This window comes from Patella vulgata, chromosome 2, assembly GCF_932274485.2.
Source record: "Patella vulgata chromosome 2, xgPatVulg1.2, whole genome shotgun sequence".
Taxonomy (NCBI): domain Eukaryota; kingdom Metazoa; phylum Mollusca; class Gastropoda; family Patellidae; genus Patella; species Patella vulgata.
Genome location: NC_065880.2, coordinates 43,362,144 through 43,386,369, shown reverse-complemented (window position 1 = coordinate 43,386,369; position 24,226 = coordinate 43,362,144). Strand labels below are relative to the sequence as shown.

The 24,226-nt window shown below is 37.2% G+C and overlaps 2 protein-coding genes and 1 long non-coding RNA gene across 3 annotated transcripts; 1 reads left to right on the top strand and 2 right to left on the bottom strand.

Moving 5' to 3' along the window:
* Positions 1-2,624, bottom strand: LOC126809524 (tubulin alpha-2/alpha-4 chain-like). Its single transcript, XM_050534150.1, has 3 exons — positions 2,596-2,624; positions 1,940-1,943; positions 1-1,356 (listed from the first exon to the last, which is right to left on the bottom strand). Exons 1-3 carry the CDS (start codon positions 2,622-2,624, stop codon positions 1-3), a joined length of 1,389 nt encoding a protein of 462 aa, XP_050390107.1.
* Positions 2,625-13,257: 10,633 nt separating this feature from the next.
* On the top strand, positions 13,258-15,108 carry LOC126811359 (uncharacterized). Its single transcript, XR_007675574.2, has 4 exons — positions 13,258-13,371; positions 13,588-13,699; positions 14,305-14,454; positions 14,963-15,108. It is a non-coding gene; the product is annotated as an uncharacterized LOC126811359 (long non-coding RNA).
* Positions 15,109-20,213: 5,105 nt separating this feature from the next.
* LOC126811358 (tubulin alpha-2/alpha-4 chain-like) lies at positions 20,214-21,643 on the bottom strand. The gene has a single exon (XM_050536911.1). It carries the CDS (start codon positions 21,621-21,623, stop codon positions 20,310-20,312), a length of 1,314 nt encoding a protein of 437 aa, XP_050392868.1. The 5' UTR covers positions 21,624-21,643; the 3' UTR covers positions 20,214-20,309.
* Between the last annotated feature and the right edge of the window lie 2,583 nt (positions 21,644-24,226).

Genomic DNA, 24,226 nt, shown 5'->3' with positions numbered 1-24,226 from the left:
TTAGTATTCTTCTCCTCCTTCCTCTTCCCCTTCACCTTCAACAGAATCAACACCAACTTCTTCATAATCCTTCTCCAGGGCAGCTAAATCCTCTCTGGCTTCAGAGAATTCACCCTCTTCCATACCTTCACCAACATACCAGTGGACGAAAGCTCTCTTGGCGTACATAAGATCAAATTTATGGTCAAGACGTGCCCAAGCTTCAGCAATAGCAGTTGTGTTACTCAACATGCAGACCGCTCGCTGTACCTTGGCTAAATCACCTCCAGGTACAACAGTTGGTGGTTGGTAGTTGATACCAACTTTGAAACCAGTTGGACACCAGTCAACGAATTGGATGGTTCTCTTGGTCTTGATGGTAGCGATAGCAGCATTGACATCCTTGGGAACAACATCACCTCTGTACAACATACAACACGACATATACTTTCCGTGTCGAGGATCACATTTTACCATCTGGTTGGCGGGTTCAAAACATGCATTGGTGATTTCAGCAACCGTCAGTTGTTCATGGTAGGCCTTTTCAGCAGAGATGACTGGGGCATAGGTAGCTAGAGGGAAATGGATACGTGGGTAGGGTACCAAGTTGGTCTGGAACTCAGTCAAGTCGACGTTGAGGGCACCATCAAATCTTAGAGAAGCTGTGATTGAGCTGACAATTTGACCAATTAATCTGTTTAAGTTGGTATAGGTTGGTCTTTCAATATCCAGGTTACGACGACAGATATCATAAATAGCTTCATTATCCACCATAAAGGCACAGTCAGAATGTTCTAAGGTGGTATGAGTAGTCAAGATAGAGTTGTAAGGTTCAACTACAGCAGTGGAGATCTGGGGAGCTGGGTAGATGGCGAATTCAAGCTTAGATTTCTTGCCATAATCGACGCTCAATCTTTCCATGAGCAGGGAAGAGAAACCAGAGCCGGTTCCTCCGCCAAAGCTGTGGAAGATAAGAAATCCTTGTAGACCTGTACACTGATCGGCCAACTTCCTGATTCTGTCGAGAACCAAATCAATGATTTCTTTACCCACTGTGTAATGTCCTCTAGCGTAGTTATTAGCGGCATCTTCTTTACCAGTGATGAGTTGTTCTGGGTGGAAGAGTTGTCGGTATGTACCAGTTCTTACTTCATCTACAACTGTTGGTTCCAAGTCAACAAACACAGCCCTTGGTACATGTTTACCAGCACCGGTCTCACTGAAGAAAGTGTTGAAGGAATCATCTCCACCTCCAATAGTTTTATCTGATGGCATCTGGCCATCGGGCTGGATACCATGTTCCAAACAGTACAACTCCCAACAGGCATTTCCCATCTGGACACCAGCCTGGCCAATATGTACGGAGATACATTCGCGCTAAAAGAAGAGAAACGAATCATTAAGTACGGGTATATGGTGTTTTCAGCATTAATGCAATCAGCTGTATTGTATATTATGATAATTAATAATTCTTTAGGAGGTTTGTATTAAATAAAATTTGTAAAATAAATCTTAAACTAACAATTGGTCTAGGAGAAATATATAATATATAGTTTGTATATGATATTTTAACTTAATCCACAAAATAACGGATTTAGTGCTTAAAAAAGCTTTAATTAAGGTATCCGAAAAGTATTATTTACTTACCATTTTGAAGTGTAGTAGTGGGTATCTGGTTTAACTGAATGTAGATGTTCTTACAAGGAGAACAGTCAGTAAATGATGATTAGAATAGTTAACATGCTGATTTATATAGGTATATATTTGTTGTTAACTACAACGTTATAAACTGGATATAAAACCCGGGTTACTTAGTTACATATATACAAAAACCTTGGTTGTAATAGAGATTAACGGATTAACAATATGGAATTAATAGAAAGGTATGCTGTTAAATGTAAACAGTTTGTCCGAATATCTAGTGTACAGTTAAAACAATTAGCTTAATAGTATTAATTACGTTTCTATGAAAGTTGTAGATTCACGATAAAATTAACAATATAACAGAAATTTGTATCTCGACATTTATTAGTTATTTTTATGGAACAGACAAGAAGTTAAATTTCCACATTTCCATTCGTAGCCGTTGTAAATAATATAAAAAAATATCAGTATACTGTTAAATAATGTGTTTTAAACATTAATTGTGCTATAATATTAATAATTCAGGAAATTGTCATGTTTAGCCATTACAAGTGTTTTGAAAAAAAAATACTACAGAAATCGGTTTCAATCACCTGTCCCTACATTTCATAAAACAACAAAGTTTTAATGTCAATTGATTTTCATCCAGGCTATAACTGCAATTTGGGGGGTTGGGTGGCCGAATGGTTAGGACGTGCGTGCTGTATCATAAGAGGCCTGTCATTGAGTCAACTGGCATGGTTTCGAATCTCCGGTAGTACGTGACAAGGAGTAGGGTCGCCTGTCCAACCTCGTGGGTTTTATCCACGGCCTCCGGTTTGCTCCCACTGCTAAAGACTCCTATGCGCAAGCGATTATTGAAATAAAATTGAACCATGTGTTAGTCCCGAAATGACCTAGTTTGTGTCGAGTGGACGTTAAACCCATCTCTCTCTCTCTCTCTCTCTCTCTCTCTCTCTCTCTCTCACTCACTGCAATTTGTTCCTCGTGGAGCACGCCATTTTGTGTTTACCAACAACACGCGCGAATGTAGACAATAACGTGATTGGTCGATTGTGGAAAAAACGATCACGTGATACGGCGAACAACTTTGAATTCTGTCCATTGACCTCGCGCACTATGAATTTTACTATCAATAAATAATCCGGATTTCAAAAAAGAATATCATCGAAGAACTATTAAATTTTTTGGTGAACGTTTCAACAAACGATTATCACTATATTAACTAAACACTGATAAAATTCCTTCTAGACCGGATTTGTAGGAACGAAAATAATTTTGCAAGGATATTTTGTGCCCTTGGAATGCGGCCTAATAATGCCAGTAAACAGAGAGAGAGAGAAATGGGGTTTAACGTCCACTCGACACAAACTAGGTCATTTCGGGACTAACACATGGTTCAATTTTATTTCAATAATTCGCTTGCGCGTTGGGTTTTTAGCAGTGGGAGGAAACCGGAGGACCCGGAGAAAACCCACGAGGTTGGACAGGCGACCCTACTTCTCGTCACGTACAACCGGGCCAGTAAACAGTTTATGAATTGTCGATAATTAGATTGGTTATGATTATTTATCATTCTTAAAAATTATATTATAGTGCCTTAACAAATTCCCATATTGGTATTTTTCAGCATAAATATTTTATTGGATTAGTTTGAAGATATACCTTTTAGAAAATCCAAATATGGGAATGAAACGGCCTTTCAAGGAGATCGAGATAAGCTGATCGTGTGTTGCCTTCCTTAGCTTTAATTACCAGGTTGCATTAGTAGTACTAAATTTCACGGATAGCGACATTCTTGAAGAAAATAAAACAAAATAATGGACTAGATGGACACATGATCAATATAAAACAAATTAGTTTGACCGAATTGAACAATGGTGTAGAACTGTAACAATTTATTTCAAGATACTTTCCCACGTACAAACTGTGTGAGTTGATGATATATTTGAATTAAAGACATGTTCAAACTATTTTTTCAGAATGTATTTTTCATTACTTACTTACATATTGAGGCCTAGGTACATTTTTAATTATTTTCTGTCAACTTCTTTTTCCGCCGTTTTATTGCAGAGTCTTTTGTACGTTGACACCCCTCAATGTTCCCAAAACCCCTTACCATTTGATCAGGAAATAACAACCACTCCCTCGGTCAAGCTAGCGCACAATAAGCTGGCAGATATCAGTCCGGTTATAAACGAATCTTGCAAGTAAATGAAGTTGTAGGCCTATATGAAGGAGAATGTAAATAAATCAGAATGATTTATGATCTGATTACATGAATTGTAATTTAAAATCATTAACAATCATACTTAATATCTTTTATAAATGTATTTGTTATTAATGAAAATAAATCAGTTTTTAGTGAAAGCTGTGTTCGTGGGATTGGAAATGAGAGACGGTGCATTTTACTAACAAGGCTAATATTGAAGTGTGGAAAGGGGATCAAAGTTTTATATAGTCACCACAGATCATTATAAATGAATATGCATTCCAATAAAATCGACGTTTTTTTGCATTAAAAATGGGAAACGTGTAGGCCTATATTTTAATAAAACCAAGTGAAGGCTTAAATGTGTTAAATAGTAGTCGACTATAGTTCCCACGGTTAAAGGTTTGTTTTACCTAATGAAATGAAATTGGTGTTTAGCGCACTACTATGGTGGCAGTGGCCATATTAAATCTCGCCCTTTTCATACGCGACAACACATCATGACAGTATTGACGCAATGACACGACACTTCTGTCGTTACACCATGTTATTGTTATCGTAACGTCAAGATGTCGACTTAGTCTCTTTCTACAAGTCACAAAAACACAGCTGTACTCACATTCTCCACACAAGTCTCGCTATCCAGCAAGGGACTGCAGGGGAAGACAACTCTGTTTGGGAGATTGGGACTCAGACAAGCAATTATTTGCCCATTGACTTCAATGTTAAATGGCTGTAACATCACAGACTATAGCTTTTTGCCCAACATTCCGTTTGTTCCAATCTTTATAGGCACAATGGGGACCACATTTGGCAATCTCCTCATCATAATTTTGTAGGGGGTTGACCGTTTAGATTTTTTGCTACCGGGATTTGATGTTGACTGGGGTGAAAATCTCACTTCCGACACAATGATTGCTTTGCAGAAAGACACTTTACACACCCTATCCCTCCGCTGTAAAATCATCTGTATTACCCAAAACTGCTATGAAATTCCAAATTTGATCCCTTTTCTCCAATTCTAGACCTAAAAGTCAACCCAAAAATGCAGGAAGAGGGGAGAAAAAAATTAAGGGGAAAATTGTTTATTTATAACTCGCACTAATTACTAGTCTTACTCCATTGCTGTACTCATTATATAAGTAGCATAAATAAGACTCGTGCAAAAGAGATAATAGGAAACGTTGATTATTTATTTGTTTTCTCAAAATAATGGAATGTTTTGCGTCCAAAAGTGAATTAGATTTGGTATTATCTTAAAAAAAATCTAGAATTACAATAGCATGACCAAAGTGACAACGGGAAACGCGTTTTGTAAGCACTTCTGGGAGAAATCTAGGTATCATATTTTCCAAATTTATGCTGCTATTTTGACTATAAGACATACTACTGTACTACACAAGACACTCATGACAGGTCTGCTTAATATAAATTGCATCTTATACATATCGAGGCATGAATACATGTATGAATCTTTAGTCTCTATGAGACATGATACTAACACAAAAATGCAGGAAATGCAATTATGCTATCAGAACCAACTTAAGGTGACAGACATTTGCACGTCAGCATAATATATTTTACTAATCGTTGTGTATGTATGATTTTTCGCGTGCGCACTCTCAATTTTTTGAGGGGATTCCGCGTGAAAATTAGAGCTCTCAGGGGGGCTCGCTTATACGGGTGGACTTATTGTTTAATGGGGGCCAGGGAGGACACCCTCCTCCTAAACTCCCTGCCAGCACGCCCCTGATGTCGGGTTGTCGTGGTGTCGGGTTATCGGCCATATTCTTCTCAATACTATGATTATACACTGATCCTGGTGTTGGTCAAGAAAGTTCCCCGAGATTTTGCAGCGTGATTTCTCCCTGTCGGTAGTACAGGACAAACGGTCTGGCAAAGTACAGATAGAGAGAGAGAAATGGGGTTTAACGTCCACTCGACACAGATTTTCCGGCGTTATCCCACCTTGTCAGTGGTGAAGGACAGAGGGAATGCACGTAAAAGATCCCTTGGCAGTTGGGATTCAATATAGGAGTAGTCCATAATGTCGCTGTCCGGGCAAAATTTCGCTCATAGTAATATGGCGTATGCCCGCCTTCATTAGTCCAGTCCGAGCAGAACAGTAGGACGTTAAATCCCATTTCATTTGATATTTTGCAGCCACAATTTTTAACCGACTGTCTTGAAACTTGACACACTTATCGCCTCTACTCTTACGAAAAGACCTATTGATTTTAGCGAAGAGGTAGTGCTAAAGTTGGATCATTTTTGAATCTGGCATATTGATTCTTTATTATATGATAAGGACGGCACCTATTAATATTTTGACCACACCTACTTTTTTATTAATAACTTGTGGCTGCAAGTCTTCATGCACGTGGTGCCATGTTCGCTTCTTGTGTGTCTCGAGTACGGCCAGCTCTGACAGGGGCGTAGTGACACGTAAAATGGTAACTCTCGATATGCTCATATGCATAGTTAGTGGGTGGGTGGGATGTGTGTTCTTGGGCATTTGGTAGATGCTAGAGTCCATTTGTGGTATATCTGAGCCACTGTTTGAACAGACATGACAGTTGTGTGCCAATAGCGTTAAAAGTCGCATTGAAAACTGCGTGATTTTTTTTATTTCAGAGGGGGGCGCAAAAACTGAAGGGGCGCAAAAGAACTGTGACCTCTTCACTTAGCCCTGTCTCTGAATGGATCATCTTGGAAGTTGGCATACTTATTTCTTATAGCCGAAGGACGCCAGCTATTGATTTTGGTCCATGCCCGACGCCGAGGTGTGTTTTGACGCCCACTTTTTTGTTAATATCCTGCCTGTTTATACTCTACAGGTTGCAATTATTAACAAATTTTGTTCAAATTCGCCATGATCAATCATTTTAATAACCGGATGGTACCTATTAATATTGGTTCATGCCCGATCTCGAATCTCGGGTGCGGTGCTACGCACGCTTTTTTGTTTACGTTTTATCTGTCAACACTCTAGATGGACATTGTTCAAATTTGGCACGATCATTACTTTCAAAGAAAGGGTGACACCTTCTGATGTAAATGCATGCACGAACCACTACTGTCATAATATTGAAACGTGGTTTTTTTTTTAATCTTTTTTTTTTCTTCGATCGGCAGCTTCCCCTGTTTTCAAAATTCATTGGAAGGAACATTTTGAGTAAATGTACGTTATCATTGATACGGATTCAAAATGTAATATTTCTCAATACTACCCTATGTTGTTTAAATCAATTTTAGACATATTATTTTCCAGTCGTATCAAACATCATTGATACCATTTTATTGATTCTGAAATTATTTGTAAAACAAAATAAAAGACGTGGGGGAGGGGCTTATGGGACTTTTAGACAATACTGGGCCTATTTTTAATCATCTAGGCCTCGATCCCATTAGTGATGCCAAACGGATGAATATGCGATAAGGTCAATAACAGCTGCAAATCGTTTACCGCACCTCATAAAAAACACACTCCTGCAACTATTGGGGTGACGTATTACACCAATGCGGTGATTTTAAAGATTTTGACCCGCTTTGAGGCTTTCCCACCCTGTAATAAAACAAATGTGAAATCTTTTGAAATCTCTTCTAAACTATCGCTCCAGTCATCTATAAGTATTGGTGGGTGTTGCACACGAGGCAAGGTATGCTTACTGGTTCGATACGTCCCGACACCACTTCTTATTCAAAATTAAGATAGCTAACTCACTTTGGTCATGCTATTGTAATTCTAGATTTTTTGAATATAATACCAAATATTTGAATACTACGTAGGCCCATTAGTGCCAAACAAAAAAAAAAATATTCGGTTTGAACGAGTCAGTATCTCGTTTGAGCGAGTTAGTATCTCGTTTGAACGAGTTAGTATTTTGTTTGAACGAGTTAGTATCTCGTTTGAACGATTTAGTATCTCGTTACAATGTTAGTATCACACTGACTAGCATTGCATATTCACTTCAGTATAAGAAGCCGCTTTCACAATATCTTTGTGAAACAGATTGCCTTCGAATTTTTATTCCTGCTTACAATTCAAATGTAAAAGAGATGACTCCCATCCCCAGTCCCTTGTTGCCTGGATGGAGTCCACTGTAATACTATACTCCATTCCCAAGAAAAAAAAAATAAATAAAAAACGATAACTAAAAAGGCGTTTAACACTTCACAGTTTAGAATTAAAGTATCTAGATTTCAGTTTAACAGATTTGGTTGGTGAATTGGTTTGATGTATGTTTATATAACAGTTGAACAGTTTGAACATGTAGCCCATTTTTCGCTTGGTTGCCGAAATCCTAATTGTATTTTAGACAAATTCCACCATCTTAAAATCGAAATAATATGCATTATAACACTATAATGGAGTGGACATCTCCTCAAAAATATAAATTACCCGGAATTATTAGGAAATTAATGCCAACGAAAAAAAATTTGGACGTAAAATGTTTCATTATTGTGAGAAAACAAATAATTAATCAACGTTTTACTATTATCTCTTTTGCACGAGTCTTATTTATATTTATCTAATCTGCTACATATATGTAATGAGTACAGCAGTCTTACCTTGAGACCTCGGCTTTTCGTTCCATTAACGACTGGACCTTGTTCCCTGTCAGACTCTCAGCCACCGACAAGGGAAAACCTCACTAGAAAATAAAGTGTTAAGGAAATTTCTGAGCCAGCACCTGAATGGCCGTTATGGAAAACAATTATAGGTGTCTACGGAACACGAATTGTTTGTTTTTGAGTAGTCAGACAATTGTGCCCCCAGACATCTACATTTTCAGGATAGAATTATAACCAGAAGAGTGTGTGCTGGAAGCTAATGTAAGGGACAGCTTTGTAACAGTATTGACTCGGGTATCTTAATGTATTGCATAATTAAACACTTCAATTCTGTAAACTAGTATGCTAAATTCTTTACTACAGGCACAAAAAGGTCTCAGCTGATTTCCCAGTAAATTTTTAAAACTGAATAACAAAACCGTTCTCAAACCCACCTTGTAATAAGCTGATATGATAAAATGGTACCATGCTGATAAGCATCGGAAAAGCTGCAAAATTCCTGTCAAAAGAAAAAAAGAAGAAAAAAAAAAGAAGATTTTTGTTTTATTTTGTTAGCCCTATAAAGGTAAAATTATAAGCGATTTATAACGTATTGTATTGTAACGTCATTACATTGTTTGACGTCATAATCATAGATTTAGTTTATTTACTACAAATCGGACGTTTTCACGGAATTATCTATACCTATAAGACTATTAATTTGTGGCTTCAATTTTAATATTTATTGTGAGCTGAAAACTAATTACGGAGATCAGGTAAGTTTCAATATCGCTAGATATAATGCATAGTTCATAGTTAAAAAGTGATTAGTCGATTGCCGATATTACCTTTCATTTATTTGTTAAAATTGCATTTTCGTTTGTATTCATTTCTTACGCATTACGTATTAAAATCATATAAAATCGAAAGATTGTGACATCAATACACGGATAATTTGAGACATTGTAACGTCCCTAGATACAAACTGAAATTTACATAACAAACTATTTTTTATAAGGTGTTTCTAGAATGTAGAGGAACGCTTTCATAACAAAAGATGTGTTCTGTATTTCAGATATTCCAATAATGCCGGAATCGCCGAGTACCCCGAAGGACGTCAACACAAAAGTCACTTTTGTAAAGTCAGCCAATCTTCAAAATACAGTCAACAATACCATTATCGATAGCCATAGGGGGCTAATTCAAGCCGAAGCTGGGGATCATAATGAAGATATGATTGTGGGTGGAGCTACAATTGAAGATGACACTACGAATAATCAGGACGAGGCTAATATTTGCCCAAATGATGGTAACGAGAATCATGATAATTATGATAAAGAATCTGAAAACGAAGATATTGGTGATTACATTATTGTAAACGGAGTCATTATTCCTAGGTTAAATCTGAATTTTACAGATTCTGAACCAGGTACTCCTATTAAAACACCAGACTGGATATCTCTTTGGTCATCTAGTACATCTGATTATACTGGTAGTAGTTATACACCATTTAGTACATCATCATCAGATAGACATACTGATGATTATAGATCAATTTCAAGTCATTCATCAGATATTTTACCATGTCGACCACATTACCATAGATATGGTGAGTTCATTATTAGCCTATAGAATATTCATTAAATATTCTCCTAGATGGCATGCTTCCAAATGTCTAAATCGTTTTGTTTGGGGTTAAACAAGTTGATTTAATTTATTTTTAATGAAGGGTAGGGTTAGAGTTAGGGTTAGGGTTCGTGGATAATGCCAATGTTAAAAAATAACTAATTTTGCGTTCAAAAGTCGAAAGTTTAGCAACAGGTGAAATCAAAATGAAATAAATATATCTGCCGAAAAAAAATTATAATGGAATGGAGATCACAGTATCGCAGGTCGAATTAACAAATTCTACACTTTTAACGTGACCAATATTTGACTCGTTTAAGCCATATGATAATTATGTGTAGCGCCATTTTGGAAACCCGTCTGTTTTCATAATCTACATTGTTATTTTCATTTTATAGGCAACGTACATCGCGTATCCTGGAGAAAAAGAGTTGTCGAAAGTTGGAGAAGGTTTAAAAGGGTATTTACATGTTGTACCGAATCTGATGAGGACTAAGAAGTCGGCCCGAAACGATTACACAAGTGTATGTCTCGAGAAAAATTGGGCAAAAAAATCACCTCCAAGACAAGAATTGGGCGTGGTGTTACCTAAAATGGTTTCCTTTTACTTGAGCTGGTAGTTTATAGAAGAATCAAAAGTAAAATAACGTATCAAAAACACACCACGAGATGTACGTATTTAAAAGTCTCGCCTCTTTTCTAGTTTATGAACATAGAGTCCAAATGGATGATGAAAATACTAGTTTGTTTAAAGTGATTAGTGCAATGTGAACTAAATGTTTATAATTGTGGAATATGTGTTACATAGATGTACTAAAACACAAATTTACAAAAATGGATGATGATACTACTAGTTTGTGAAAGAGATGTTTATAATTAGTGCAATATGTGATACAAAAATTGATGTTGATACTACTGGTTTCTGAAAAGAATGTTTACAATCAGTACAATGTGTGTTAATGTTACCTATTTAAATTCTTCACCTGAATTCGATGTAACATAGAACTGAAATACTTGATCGTTATAGATCTCACAAACTTAGCATTTATTTTTTAAATCTAAATTTTGATTTCCAACAGATTTTTTTATTATTAACAGTCATCTACCAGGGTATTATAATTATATAAAATATATGTTATGGGTCATCTATCAGGGTATTATATATAAAATAATTATCATCTATATGAATATTCTATCAGGGTATTATATATAAAATATATGTTATGAATCATCTATAAATGAATCTTCTATCAGGGTATTATATGTTATAAATCATCTATCATCAGGGTAAAATATATGTTATGCTTGTAACTATTGTATTATAAATTGAAGATAATAAATTTACTATATAATTATAATATTGTTCCGAATAATCCAAGATCCAGCTAATAGGGTGTGCCGCGGGTCTTAATTGTTGCACCTTTATTGGTTCATGCAGATTATAGTTGGCCGATGCTTTGCCTGCAGGTTCCCTTTAGAAGTTTGATGAAACCAAGATACCCAGGGAAACTGACGAGGTAAGGCATGCAATCCGTTATAAATATTTCGGGGTGGGGACATCTTGGTAAATCAATCAGCAAACTATTCAAAAGTAGTATTAGTCCTACTTTAATCAAGAAAGTAATAATACCCAGCTATATCTTCGAATTAACTTTGATAAAATTCAAGGACATGGATAAAGAGTAACGTACAATTTTATGAATAATTTTGAATCCTGTAACAATTATCATAACCCGCGTTCGGATGAATACAGAAATGAAATGGGGGTTTAACGTCTTACTTGCACCAACAAGGTTTATGAAGACAGGCACATGCACTGTTAGTTTAGCGATAACTTTTCGGTCGATTTTCGTTAAGGGTTTGTTTTTCCAGACATGTATTGTCCGAAGACAGATGTATTATGCCAGTATACGCGTTTATGGTAACGTTGGGTCATTACAAGTACATGTAAATGTCAAATTTTCTTTTGCTTTATTTACGGGAACTTTTGTACCACATGAACATTTGCCAGAATTTTAGACGAATGATGTGCGGATTTAGATCCTAACGACGTAGTCTTTCATGCTCATCACTGGAATACGGGGAACGTAACGGTTTAAATATAGTTATGAATATAGTTCAAATTTTATGATTTTATTCTCAATTTTATTAGAAATTCGCTAGGTTGACCAATTTCGTGTATTAAATGGATCGACATGGTTCTGTTCTAGATTTTTATGTTTATTTTATAAACCCGACAAGACAAATCTGATTTTGAGAAAATGAGGCCTAAAGTATGCATTAATTTGGAATTTTGTACTTAACCGTCCAAAATCATCTTCCAATAATTGGTTTACTTTTGGTTGATTCTGCCCAACCCCACCCTTAGAAAGCAGTTAGATCTTCATAAATAAAACAGTTTTTGTTATTCTCTTGCAATTGTGGAGCCAAGGTGTCCCGTGTTCGATCCCGGTGTTGGCCGAGATGATTCCTTGGAAATGTAAAGCAAGGTCTCTCCTTGTCAGTGATGCAGGGCAGAGGGCCTGAAAAGGAAAGGTGTCTTATCTTAAGGATGGTATAGAATTGTTAGTGTACGTAATAGATCTATTGGTAGTATAATTCTAAATAAGAGTAATCCGCTGTGACGCTGCATGACGTATATGCGTTGGGAATAGTCAATCCATAACATTAACAATACGTTGTGGCCATTGTTCCAAGTATACCTCCCACTGATTCAAACTATCGCTTTAATTATGCCACTGTTTGCAGAACACCCGATGCCACTCATTTACCTGTAAGTGAAATAAAACATTATTCAGTCTACATCTTAGACTATTGACTAGGTTACTAAACATTCGATACACTGGACCTTTAATGTTGTTGTAATAATAAAAACAGATAATTTATGGCCTCTTAATATCCCGACTCAGTAATTTCCGTCTACACTATATAAGATATAGCCCGCGCCGATCACTTCTGTTTCTACATGTTTACAACCAACAAAGGTAAAATGATTATATCTGATATACACAAGAGCTTCATAACACGGTAGATAATATTTTGATAATTTATCAACAAAGATCGTTAGCTCGCACTTGCCTCTAAAGTAATATTTCACTTTTTGTTCAGGATATCAAAGAAATTATTTAAAATCAATATCAACATACATATTATAAATTTAAAGTGGGGGGTTTCTTGGAAAAAAACTGTCATAAATCTATCGTAATCTGGAGGACAAGGAAAACATATATTACTATATAAGCCAGAATGTATGTCGTTAAATACTATCGGGAGTTTTAATCATTTCTAGATTTTACAAACAACCACATTCATAAAGATGAAAGTTTTAGCAGTTCTTGTTTTAGTTGTGGTGGGAGGTAAGTGTTTGGTCTAAATTATGTTAATGAATTACTAGTTAGGGATTTATTAAATTATTTTATAACGAGAGAGAAATATTAAGGTGCTGTCATTTTTTTTTAGTTTTGCCTGTAGAGTGCGGCTGGGTAGCTCTGGGCTGTGTATGCCAGATATAATTGAATCTCATGTATTATTTTATTCGACTGTTTCACCATACTAAAGATTGCATATTTCAGTTTACTGCGAAGAGACATGTTTAAGAGCATGTCAGTTAATCAATGACCCGGTTTGTGCTACCTATACGAAGACATATGGCAATGAATGTATGATGAAAGCCGATGCTTGCGAGTAAGTGTTTATCTAATTCTCTCATATTTTATGCATGCATATCCAATGTATTCATGTGTCTATGTATAGAGACAACTCTCACTGGTTACAGAAATGCAGATGCAATAAGGTATTGTCATAAAATAACCATACGAAACTTACACGATCTGTACAACTGACACGAACCTAATTGACCGACAATTTAATTCCAATATCGACGATTTTAGTCCAAAAACGCTAAATATATTTCGAGATTTCCGAGAAGTTTTTATTCTGTTTCTTTTTAAATTGAAATGTTTATTTCGAGTTTGGGTTTATGAAAGGTGTAAAACGGATTAGAACAGCATAACAAAAGAATACACTAAATTTTCGACATGGCGGCCAATCAGGGCAGAGATCGATTCTCAAGGTAGATAGTTCTCTGTGTATACATGCAGAATGAAAAAGGCCTTATAAAAAAAACAGCTGTAGGGTGGGACAAGCAATAATGATAACGGTTGTTAATAATCTATTTATGAGGTGTTGTTTACAATGGGTAGTAGTTTACAGCACCTGCTCCAAAATTAAGCGACCTTCACATTGAAACGATTGATGTAAGAATCTAACATGTATTTAATATATTTTAGAATGGCTAAGAAGGGTTTCAGTCTAGTGAAACAACCTGCTGTTGGAGAATGTAGTTGTCTACGTGCCTGTACGTTTATCTACAAACCAGTCTGTGCTAATGATGGCAATACATACAACTCAGAATGTCTCATGGGATCCGAATCTTGCAGGTAAGATCTTCAACTAGTAAATGTCAATAAATCTTGCCATTTGGTGGATAGCAAAAACATCGGCCATTAAAGTAGTAGAAATATATCGGCACCATTTGGTGAATAGCAAAAACATCGGCCCCCAAGTATAAGGATTATATCTACTCCAACTGGTGAATGGTACAAAAAAACCACCGATACTTGAGTATTTGGATTATATGAGCCCCAGTTGGAGCGCATGGGAAGGCAGAAAAACATCGGAGCTTGAATATTACGACTAAATCGGAGCCAGTTGGAGGATAGAAAAAAAATCCTCGACGTTTATTACTAGAATTATATCGACTCCAGTTGGTGGATAAAAAGACATCGGGACTTGGTTATTATAAATTAAATCAACCTGCCAAGGAGATCGCTATAGTAGAGCAATGTAATTACATGACATTCCAGCGGTTTATAAAGAAATTTTTCAAACAAATATGACAACCTGTGTTGCTAAAGGAACATGATTTTCTTGTATTTTATATTTCAGACAAGGTAAATTCTTGGAAGTTGTACATGAAGGAGAATGTAAATAAACCAGAATGATTTATGATTTAGTTACAGGAATTGTAATTTTGAATTATGAACAATCAACCCCAATGTCTTTTATAAATGTACTAATGTTAATCAGGTAATAAATCAGATTTCAATTTAAGTGGTGTTGACTGGATTAGAAACGAGAGACCTCAACATTTTACTAAATCCAATAAACTGTACGCGAAGGCTAATCTTGAAGTCAGGCGCTTAAAAGATTTAATTCGCTAATATTTGGGACCTAGAAATGGGTCACAGCGCATATCTACACCGAGCTATTTATTGCACATGCTCTCCAGATAAGAATATGACGTCACCGTTTGACATGACTTGTGAAATATGTTCCACGAGCCCATTGTTACAAATGGCGTTGAAAGGGGGGTTGGATGGCCGAATGGTTAGCACGTAAGCGCTGTATCATATCATTGAGTCACCTGGCGTTGTTTCGAATCCCCGGTTGTACGTGACAAGGAGTAGGGTTGCCTGTCCAACCTTGTGGGTTTTCTCCGGGTCCTCCGGTTTCCTCCCACTGCTAATGGACGTTAAACTCCATTTCTCTCTCTCTCTCCCAAATAAGGCGTTGAAACGCATTATGGTACACGATTCGTGAACCAATGGTAAAATGTTTATTTTGTCACAAATATTGGATATCAGAAGTCCATTAAATTGACAAATAATTCGTGTTTTCAATGTCGAAGACTTTGGATGATATTGAGTTAGAGACTTGGCTACTTTAAACCTCTTTATCAGTAGGGCTTATTCCCCACATAATTATAACTGCACATGTTGAAAAAATTTCAATACATTTGAAATGGGAGACATGTTTATTTTAATAAAACCAATACAAGATACGTGATAGCCAAACCTGTAGCCAATTGCTCAATCAACCGGAGGTCTGTTTCACCTACATGACTTAATGAACGTAATAATATTTTGCTCCGATTCCGCTCATGAAAAAAAGGCATACATCATGAAGTGTTCTGTGGGGAGAATTGTGTCCGGGTAGCGGCGTTTCCGCGTACTCTACATCAAATCCCAACTGCCAAGGGTTATTTTACGTGACAAGTTTTATTTTACGTGACAAGGGGAGCGTTCTCAGCTAAGACCGGCTTTGAATATAAGATCCCCTGGTTAGTGAACCACGCCTTACTCAATGGGCAACTGTGGCTCTTATATCATTGGAAGTCGATTTCACTCGGTACTTATTACTTCAGTGTTCTGTTTGTCGTTAGTGTCACCAATGATTGCTGGGATCGGAAGCAACTCTCTACCGTCAACATGCACCCATATGACAGCCATATTGTCGTGCTACATGAGTTCGGAAGACGAACTTGTTTTTAGAACAGTCAGACAAATACGCCTCCGAACTTACACCCCATTACACAATAAATATGTCTACATGTTTAAAATGTGATTGAAATGACCCTAGTAGGCCTACGTGTACAAATAATATATCTTTCCCATGAACACGCTATCTTTGGATCCACATGTAACCCCTTTACTTGGGTTTCTTATCCTATAATTCAACATATCATTGAGTTTCTCAATATATTGTATTCCAAAATAATTTTGGTCTTATGGACGTTCGTAAATCAGTACCATATTATGTAAGATTTAGATAAAGAGCTGGTTAAAGATAGATAATGAGAATTACTTTATTTTGAGTGAAGTTATGGGAGTTGGAAGATGTAGCACAGATTGTTTATTATCGTAGCTACTCCCATTTTTAAAGGACAATATTGGTGTCAGTCATTATCACAAATGTGATAGAACTAAATTAAATACGTTCCAAATATAATTTTAACACAGAGATCATTGCTACGATAGCTGAGTAATACAGGTTTCCTGAATCGGAAGTGACGAACACACCTAATTTAAAAAATTGGAAAAATTCAACTAAATGATTTGAAAAGCCTAACGTAAACCTTTTCAAATGTGACTTGGATTTAAAAATTATTTCGAACCCCCAGACAAGTAAAATAGGATTTAATGAATAATTTACACAACAGGTAGGACACTAACACATCTAGTACTTAGAATAAGGCTATTATTTATTTTCTGGAGCTGTCAAGCCAGCAAGAGTGTTAATGTCCCTTTAAGCTTGTTCTTGGATTAAAGAAATCTGGTTAACTGAGAGCAAAAAAAAACCATTAAAGAAAAGTCAAAATGAAGAAAATAGAAAGTGGACCTAAACGTGAATGTCAAAGTAATTATTACACAAACAAGAAAGCCGGTCCGGATACATTAAGCATATTCAGCTTTGTACACGACATCTCACTAAAACTATCAAGACATAAACTGTGAATTATCCGAAAAGTAATACCAACTATAAAGGATCCGCAATGCTAGCAGTCAGATTGACATTTTAAAGCTGACGGGACAAGGAAGCCTTCGTTTCAAATTAACTCCGAAATTTGTATTTCAAGTTTCACGCTAGCCTAAATCATTTTACCAAATAAAAATTAATCACAGGTTTATTTTACCTTAAGGCTAAAATTGTAACGCCCACTTGACACTAACTGATATATGTTCAATTTTATTTCTATAATTCGCTTTAGCAGTGGGAGGAAACCTGAGAACCCGATGGAAACCCACAAGGCTGGACTGGTGATCCTATTTCTTGTCACGCACGCGCGGCAGTGTGGAATCGAACCCACGCCACTTGACTCAACGACTGACTTTATGATTTAAAGCCCACGCGTAAAAGCATTAGCCCCCTCCCCCCATCTGGCTATGAAATGGTTACCCAAATCCCTTTCGTTAAATCTGCAAATCTTTAAAATACAGTCAACAAAACAATTAATTGTCGATAGCCACAGGAAGATAATATGTACACGGGACCTCGTTTTTTCGTCCCATCCGAATGACTAGACAGCTGTCCTTGTCAGGCCCTCCGTTCTGCATCACTGACAAAGGGGAACCACGCCGGAAAATCTGGATGAACTTTCTCGGTCAATGCTGGGATCGAACACCTGACCTCCAGCGTCTTACCCACTTAGCCACCGTGGGCAAAAATATCAACAAAAGTCCACTGTCGCGCCAGAGAATTTGGGCACGACGGACAAAAATTCAGCTTCAACACAAGATTACCAGATAATATATTCTAGGAAGTTGATATCTCCAAGAAAAATATTTTACAAAGAAATAAACAAAATAACTGACCAAAAAGCACACCACAGTTTCTAGTTTATGAAAATAGATTACAAACACGGCACACAACAGATTCCCCTGGAGGTGTGCTTGCGACAAAACTTTATTTTGGTGTTCTGCCATTCTTTAGGTACCTCTCCTGTTATCCAGGAAGCGTTGAAGAAATTCAAGAGTATCGTTGTGGCATTTCTATGCAGATGATTTAGCATGGTGTACTTTACTTTGCCCATACCAACCGTATTATCCTTCCTGAGAGAAAGAGCTTAATTTAACTCTTCGTCCGAGAAGGATAAGTTGATTGGTTCAGCCTCTTCATTAGATTCAATTATTAATGAGTGATGAGTGCACTCTGAGTAAAAGATTTCCTTCCTCTGTAAGAAATCTGGAGATTGGTTCTTATGTTTGCTTGCGTCTGCAATTGTTTTTGCTAGCAGATCTGACTTTTCTTTGCCTTTGGTCACAAACTCGTCTTCGTTTGGTATGTTGTATTTTCTACGCTTTGCGTTCATGCTGTTCAGCTTCTTCCAGACGACACCTGTTTGAGTGTTTATATTTAACGCATTACAGAATGTCCCCCAGTGCCCACTTTGTTTCTCTTTAATGGTGCTTCTAGCAGCGTACTTCAATTTAAGTAGTTCTGGTGGTTTTCTTCCTTATAGTGGCGTTTCCGGGGGCGTAGTGCCTTCTTTCTATCTAAACTGTCTTTTGGCATTCTGTCTTCCTCCTTCCACACAAGGCAGCCCACGCGGAAGGTTGCCACTTAGCTTCTTCCATTTTCCAATTGGATTCCCGTTGTAGGCCCCCATTGGCTGTTTCAACTTGGATATTGAACTCCATCATCAGATGATCGCCGCCTAGTGTTTCAGCTTCGTGTATTTGACAATCGCAGCAGTTTGCGATGACCAGTGTACAGAATGTGAGGTTCAGATGTGAAGGTGGGATATTTTCTTCAACAAATGCTCATCATTCAGCACACACAGGTCGTTCCCTTCTATTAATGAGCATCGGCTAATCTCCCGACAGTCATTGCTCGGTGAGCCCGACAGAACGTGTTTTGCGTTGAAATACCCACAGAAAACAGTTTCGCACTGTGCAAGCTGGTCGTGAAGTGACAGGTAGTCATCTGGTTTATTGTGACCACTGAGGGTGCATAGACATTCACTATTGCCATTTTGTTATTATTGATCAATGTGATAGCTATGCTCATTGCTTCTAAGGGGCTAGCTACATTCAGCGATAGAGAAATATAATTTATGTTTTGGCTAACGTAGATAGCAAGACCAACCCCTTTTACGTGCCAGGCCTGGCCCTTCTCTGACAAGTATATCAGGCTAGGTAATACAGGCCCGTAACTAGTGCGGGGCGCAGGTGCCCCCCCCCCCCCTGTGAAAATTTTTTCGACCATAAAAAAGATAGATATACATTGTCCGTCAATATTACAGCACCCCCGAGAACACTCCCCCCCCCCCCCTTCGTTGCTCTGATTTAGTTACGGCCCTGGGTAGATGTCGCTCTTATTAGGTTGTAGTTTGGTCTCCTGTAATGTTCTATGTCGGAGTTCGGTTTGTAATGTTCAATGTGTAAGGTGGAGTTTTATGTAAATATATTAGACTCAAATTCTAAATTTGTTAGCGCCGTCTAACTTCTATTCATGTAGTCTCTTAAGTAAGACAATGTATACTCGAACTGTTTTATTTGTTCCTTGTAAATCGAGCTTTTCATTTTGCTATGTTTTATTTTATTTTATTTTATTTTCTTTTTCTTTCAGTATCTTAATTCTAAAACACTGTAACACTACAAGTCTTACTTCTAAATATTATTACACTGGATTACTGTCAACAGAACTCAATATATAGCGTTATAGGCTGAGAAGCGTCATATTTGAGAGAACAGGTATTTAGCCAGCGTCTTATCACCAGACAAGTACCAGGGTTACGAATCGTATGGATCACGACCTCGCTGACTCCATGACCACACGCCTTCATAAGCTAGTATATATGACATTTTGCATCACCACAAACCCCATTACAATTTTATATAATATGTTTAAACTATCAAGTACGAACATCACAAACAAAGGGGCAACAAAGAGGCCGAGATGATAAATCAACCTTTTATTGACATTAATAAATAAATAATTAAAGAATTAAAGTTTAATATTCTTCTCCACCTTCCTCTTCTCCTTCACCTTCAACAGAATCAACACCAACTTCTTCATAATCCTTTTCCAGGGCAGCTAGATCCTCTCTGGCTTCAGAGAATTCACCTTCTTCCATACCTTCGCCAACATACCAGTGGACGAAAGCTCTCTTGGCGTACATAAGATCAAATTTATGGTCAAGACGTGCCCAGGCTTCAGCAATAGCAGTAGTGTTACTCAGCATACAGACAGCTCGCTGGACCTTGGCTAAATCGCCTCCAGGTACAACAGTTGGTGGTTGGTAGTTGATACCAACTTTGAAACCAGTTGGACACCAGTCAACGAATTGAATGGTTCTCTTGGTTTTGATGGTAGCGATAGCAGCATTGACATCCTTGGGAACAACATCGCCTCTGTACAACATACAGCATGACATGTACTTGCCGTGTCGAGGATCACATTTTACCATCTGGTTGGCTGGTTCAAAACATGCATTGGTGATTTCAGCAACTGTCAGTTGTTCATGGTAGGCTTTTTCAGCAGAGATGACTGGGGCATATGTAGCTAGAGGGAAATGGATACGTGGGTAGGGTACCAAGTTGGTCTGGAACTCGGTCAAGTCGACGTTGAGGGCACCATCAAATCTTAGAGAAGCTGTGATTGAGCTGACAATTTGACCAATTAATCTGTTTAAGTTGGTATAGGTTGGTCTTTCAATATCCAGGTTACGACGACAGATATCATAAATAGCTTCATTATCTACCATGAAGGCACAATCAGAATGTTCTAAGGTGGTATGGGTAGTCAAAATAGAGTTGTAGGGTTCAACCACAGCAGTGGAGATCTGGGGGGCTGGGTAAATGGCGAATTCAAGTTTGGATTTCTTGCCATAATCGACGCTCAATCTTTCCATCAGCAGGGAAGAGAAACCAGAGCCGGTTCCTCCACCAAAACTGTGGAAGATGAGAAATCCTTGTAGACCGGTACACTGATCAGCCAACTTCCTGATTCTGTCGAGAACCAAATCAATGATTTCTTTACCCACTGTGTAATGTCCTCTAGCGTAGTTATTAGCGGCATCTTCTTTACCAGTGATGAGTTGTTCTGGGTGGAAGAGTTGTCGGTATGTGCCAGTTCTTACTTCATCTACAACTGTTGGTTCCAAGTCAACAAACACAGCTCTTGGTACATGTTTACCAGCACCCGTCTCACTGAAGAAAGTGTTGAAGGAATCATCTCCACCTCCAATAGTTTTATCTGATGGCATCTGGCCATCAGGCTGGATACCATGTTCCAAACAGTACAACTCCCAACAGGCATTTCCCATCTGGACACCAGCCTGGCCAATATGGACTTTATCTACAAAACTCCTTAATTTTGTTATCTGAAAAAGTATTATTTACTTACCATTTTGAAGTGTAGTAGTAGGTATCTAGTATATAAACTGAAGTTAGATCTGGTTTAACTGAATGTAGATGTTCTTACAAGGAGAACAGTCAGTAAATGGTGATTAGAATAGTTAACATGATGATTTATATAGGTATATATTTGTTGTTAACTACAACGTTATAACCTGGATATAAAACCTGGGTTACCTAATTACATATATACAAAACCTTGGTGGTAATAGAGATTAACGGATTAACAATATGGGATTAATTACCTTCAGATAGACGCGTTACTTGATAAATCGATACAATTTTTTCATGTAATCGGATTAACGTACAAATTGTCTGATTACAGAATATTTAGTATGCAGTAAAAGGTGTACCCCTAACCGTGTTAGACTTGTGTTCACCAAAATTAACAATAGAACAAAAAATATGTATGACTAACTGAACTTCCGCACGCCCATTCGTAGCCTTTGTAAATAATGTAAAAAAAATACCAGGATATTGTTAAACAAGAATTTATCACAAAATCTGTATGACTAAGTGAAATTCCGCAAGCCCATTCGTAGCCTTTGTAAATAATGTAAAAAATACCAGGATATTGTTAAACAAGAATTGGCAAAGATTGACAAAATTAGAAAGGAGTTTACTGATCATGGAGTCCTTACTGATACAAATATGTGTACACCCATGAACTTGACTGGTGTCGTGTCACTCAACGAGTTTGAGAGTTTTAGTCAGGATGACATTTTAAAGATCATCAAATCCGCCAACAAAACGACATGTCCACTGGATCCGATACCGTCCAAGCTACTCATTCAACTTCTAGACATTCTGCTTCCTGTTATTACTTTATTAGTCAACTTAAGTTTAAGTACTGGATGTTTCCCATTGGTGTTCAAACAGGCGGTGGTGAGACCACTAATAAAAAAGGAGTCTCTTGATCCCAATATTTTGAAAAACTATAGACCTGTGTCCAACCTGTCATTCCTTTCCAAAATTGTGGAAAGAGCTGTCAATCTACGTCTTCAATCCCATATTTCGAAATATGAGTTGTTGGATAAGTTTCAGTCTGCTTACAGACCCCACCATGGCACTGAGACCACTGTGTTGAGGGTCCTCAACGACCTACAGTGTGTAGTGGATACAGGGAATGTAGCATCTTTGACTCTTTTGGATTTATCTGCAGCGTTCGACACTGTGGACCATCAGATTCTATGCAATAGACTTAAAAACCAGTTTTGAATTTCCGGTACACCACTTTTATGGATCACATCATATCTTAGTAATAGACATCAAACAGTTCTACTTGATGAGGCTAAATCTCTACCGTTTAAACTTGACTGTGGCGTACCGCAAGGCAGTGTTTTAGGACCCATTTTCTTTGTTCTTTATACAACCGCTTTAGGGTCTGTGATCGATGGCTATGATCAGAGGCACTACTCTTACGCCGATGATACTCAACTCATTGGTGTGTCTAGTCCTATGCTAATCAGAAATGCCTTACAAAAACTACTGACTGTTCGCTGGCAGTTAAACAGTGGATGAAAGCGAACAAACTAAAATTGAACGACGATAAAACAGAGGCTCTTTTAGTGTGTTCATCACAACAACTCAAGTTACTACCTGATCTTAAAATCACCATTGGTAATTCAGAAATAAATTTCTCCAAAAATGTTCGAAAACTTGGAGTGATTTTGATCCTTCTCTGACAATGGACGCTCAGGTTGATATGGTATGCCGTACATGCTATTATCATCTACGCTGTATATGCAACATCAGAAACTATCTCACTGCTGACGTTTGTAAACTACTTGTGAGATCACTTATTTTATCAAGGATTGATTATTGTAATAGTTTACTCTATGGAATCCCACAAGCACTTCTAGCCAAGATCCAAAGGGTTCTTAATACTGCAGCCCGAATAGTAACAAGGACACAAAAGTTTGATCACATCCAGAATGTGCTGGCTTCTTTACATTGGTTACCTGCTGAGGCGCGAGTCAAATACAAAATACTAACATTAGTGTATAAATGTCGCAATAATGCAGCTCCTCAATACTTATCTGAACTCTTATATGACTACAACCCTATTAGATCACTTCGCTCTCAAAATAAACAGTCACTAGTTGTTCCAAGATATAATTTAAAGTCATATGGGTATAGGTCTTTCAGTTCAGTTGGTCCTAGATTATGGAACGAACTTCCACAATAGATCAAGAATCAACAAACTTTTAATCAATTTAAATCCGCACTAAAGACTTTCCTGTTTCGACAGTTTTACCAGTAGAGCCATTACAAAAAGCGTTTTGAGCATGTGTTAACATGGAGAAGAGGCTATATAAAACCTCATTATTATTATTATTATTTATATTATCTCAAAACTGATATGCGGCGATGCATAAATGTGTATGTCACCCTTTTTTAATCGGCGTTCTAAACATTATTTGTGCCATAATATTAACAATTCAAGTAATTGTCATTTTATTATCATTATTATTCATCTTCTATAGCGCTTCATTATATCCGGTGATATTTA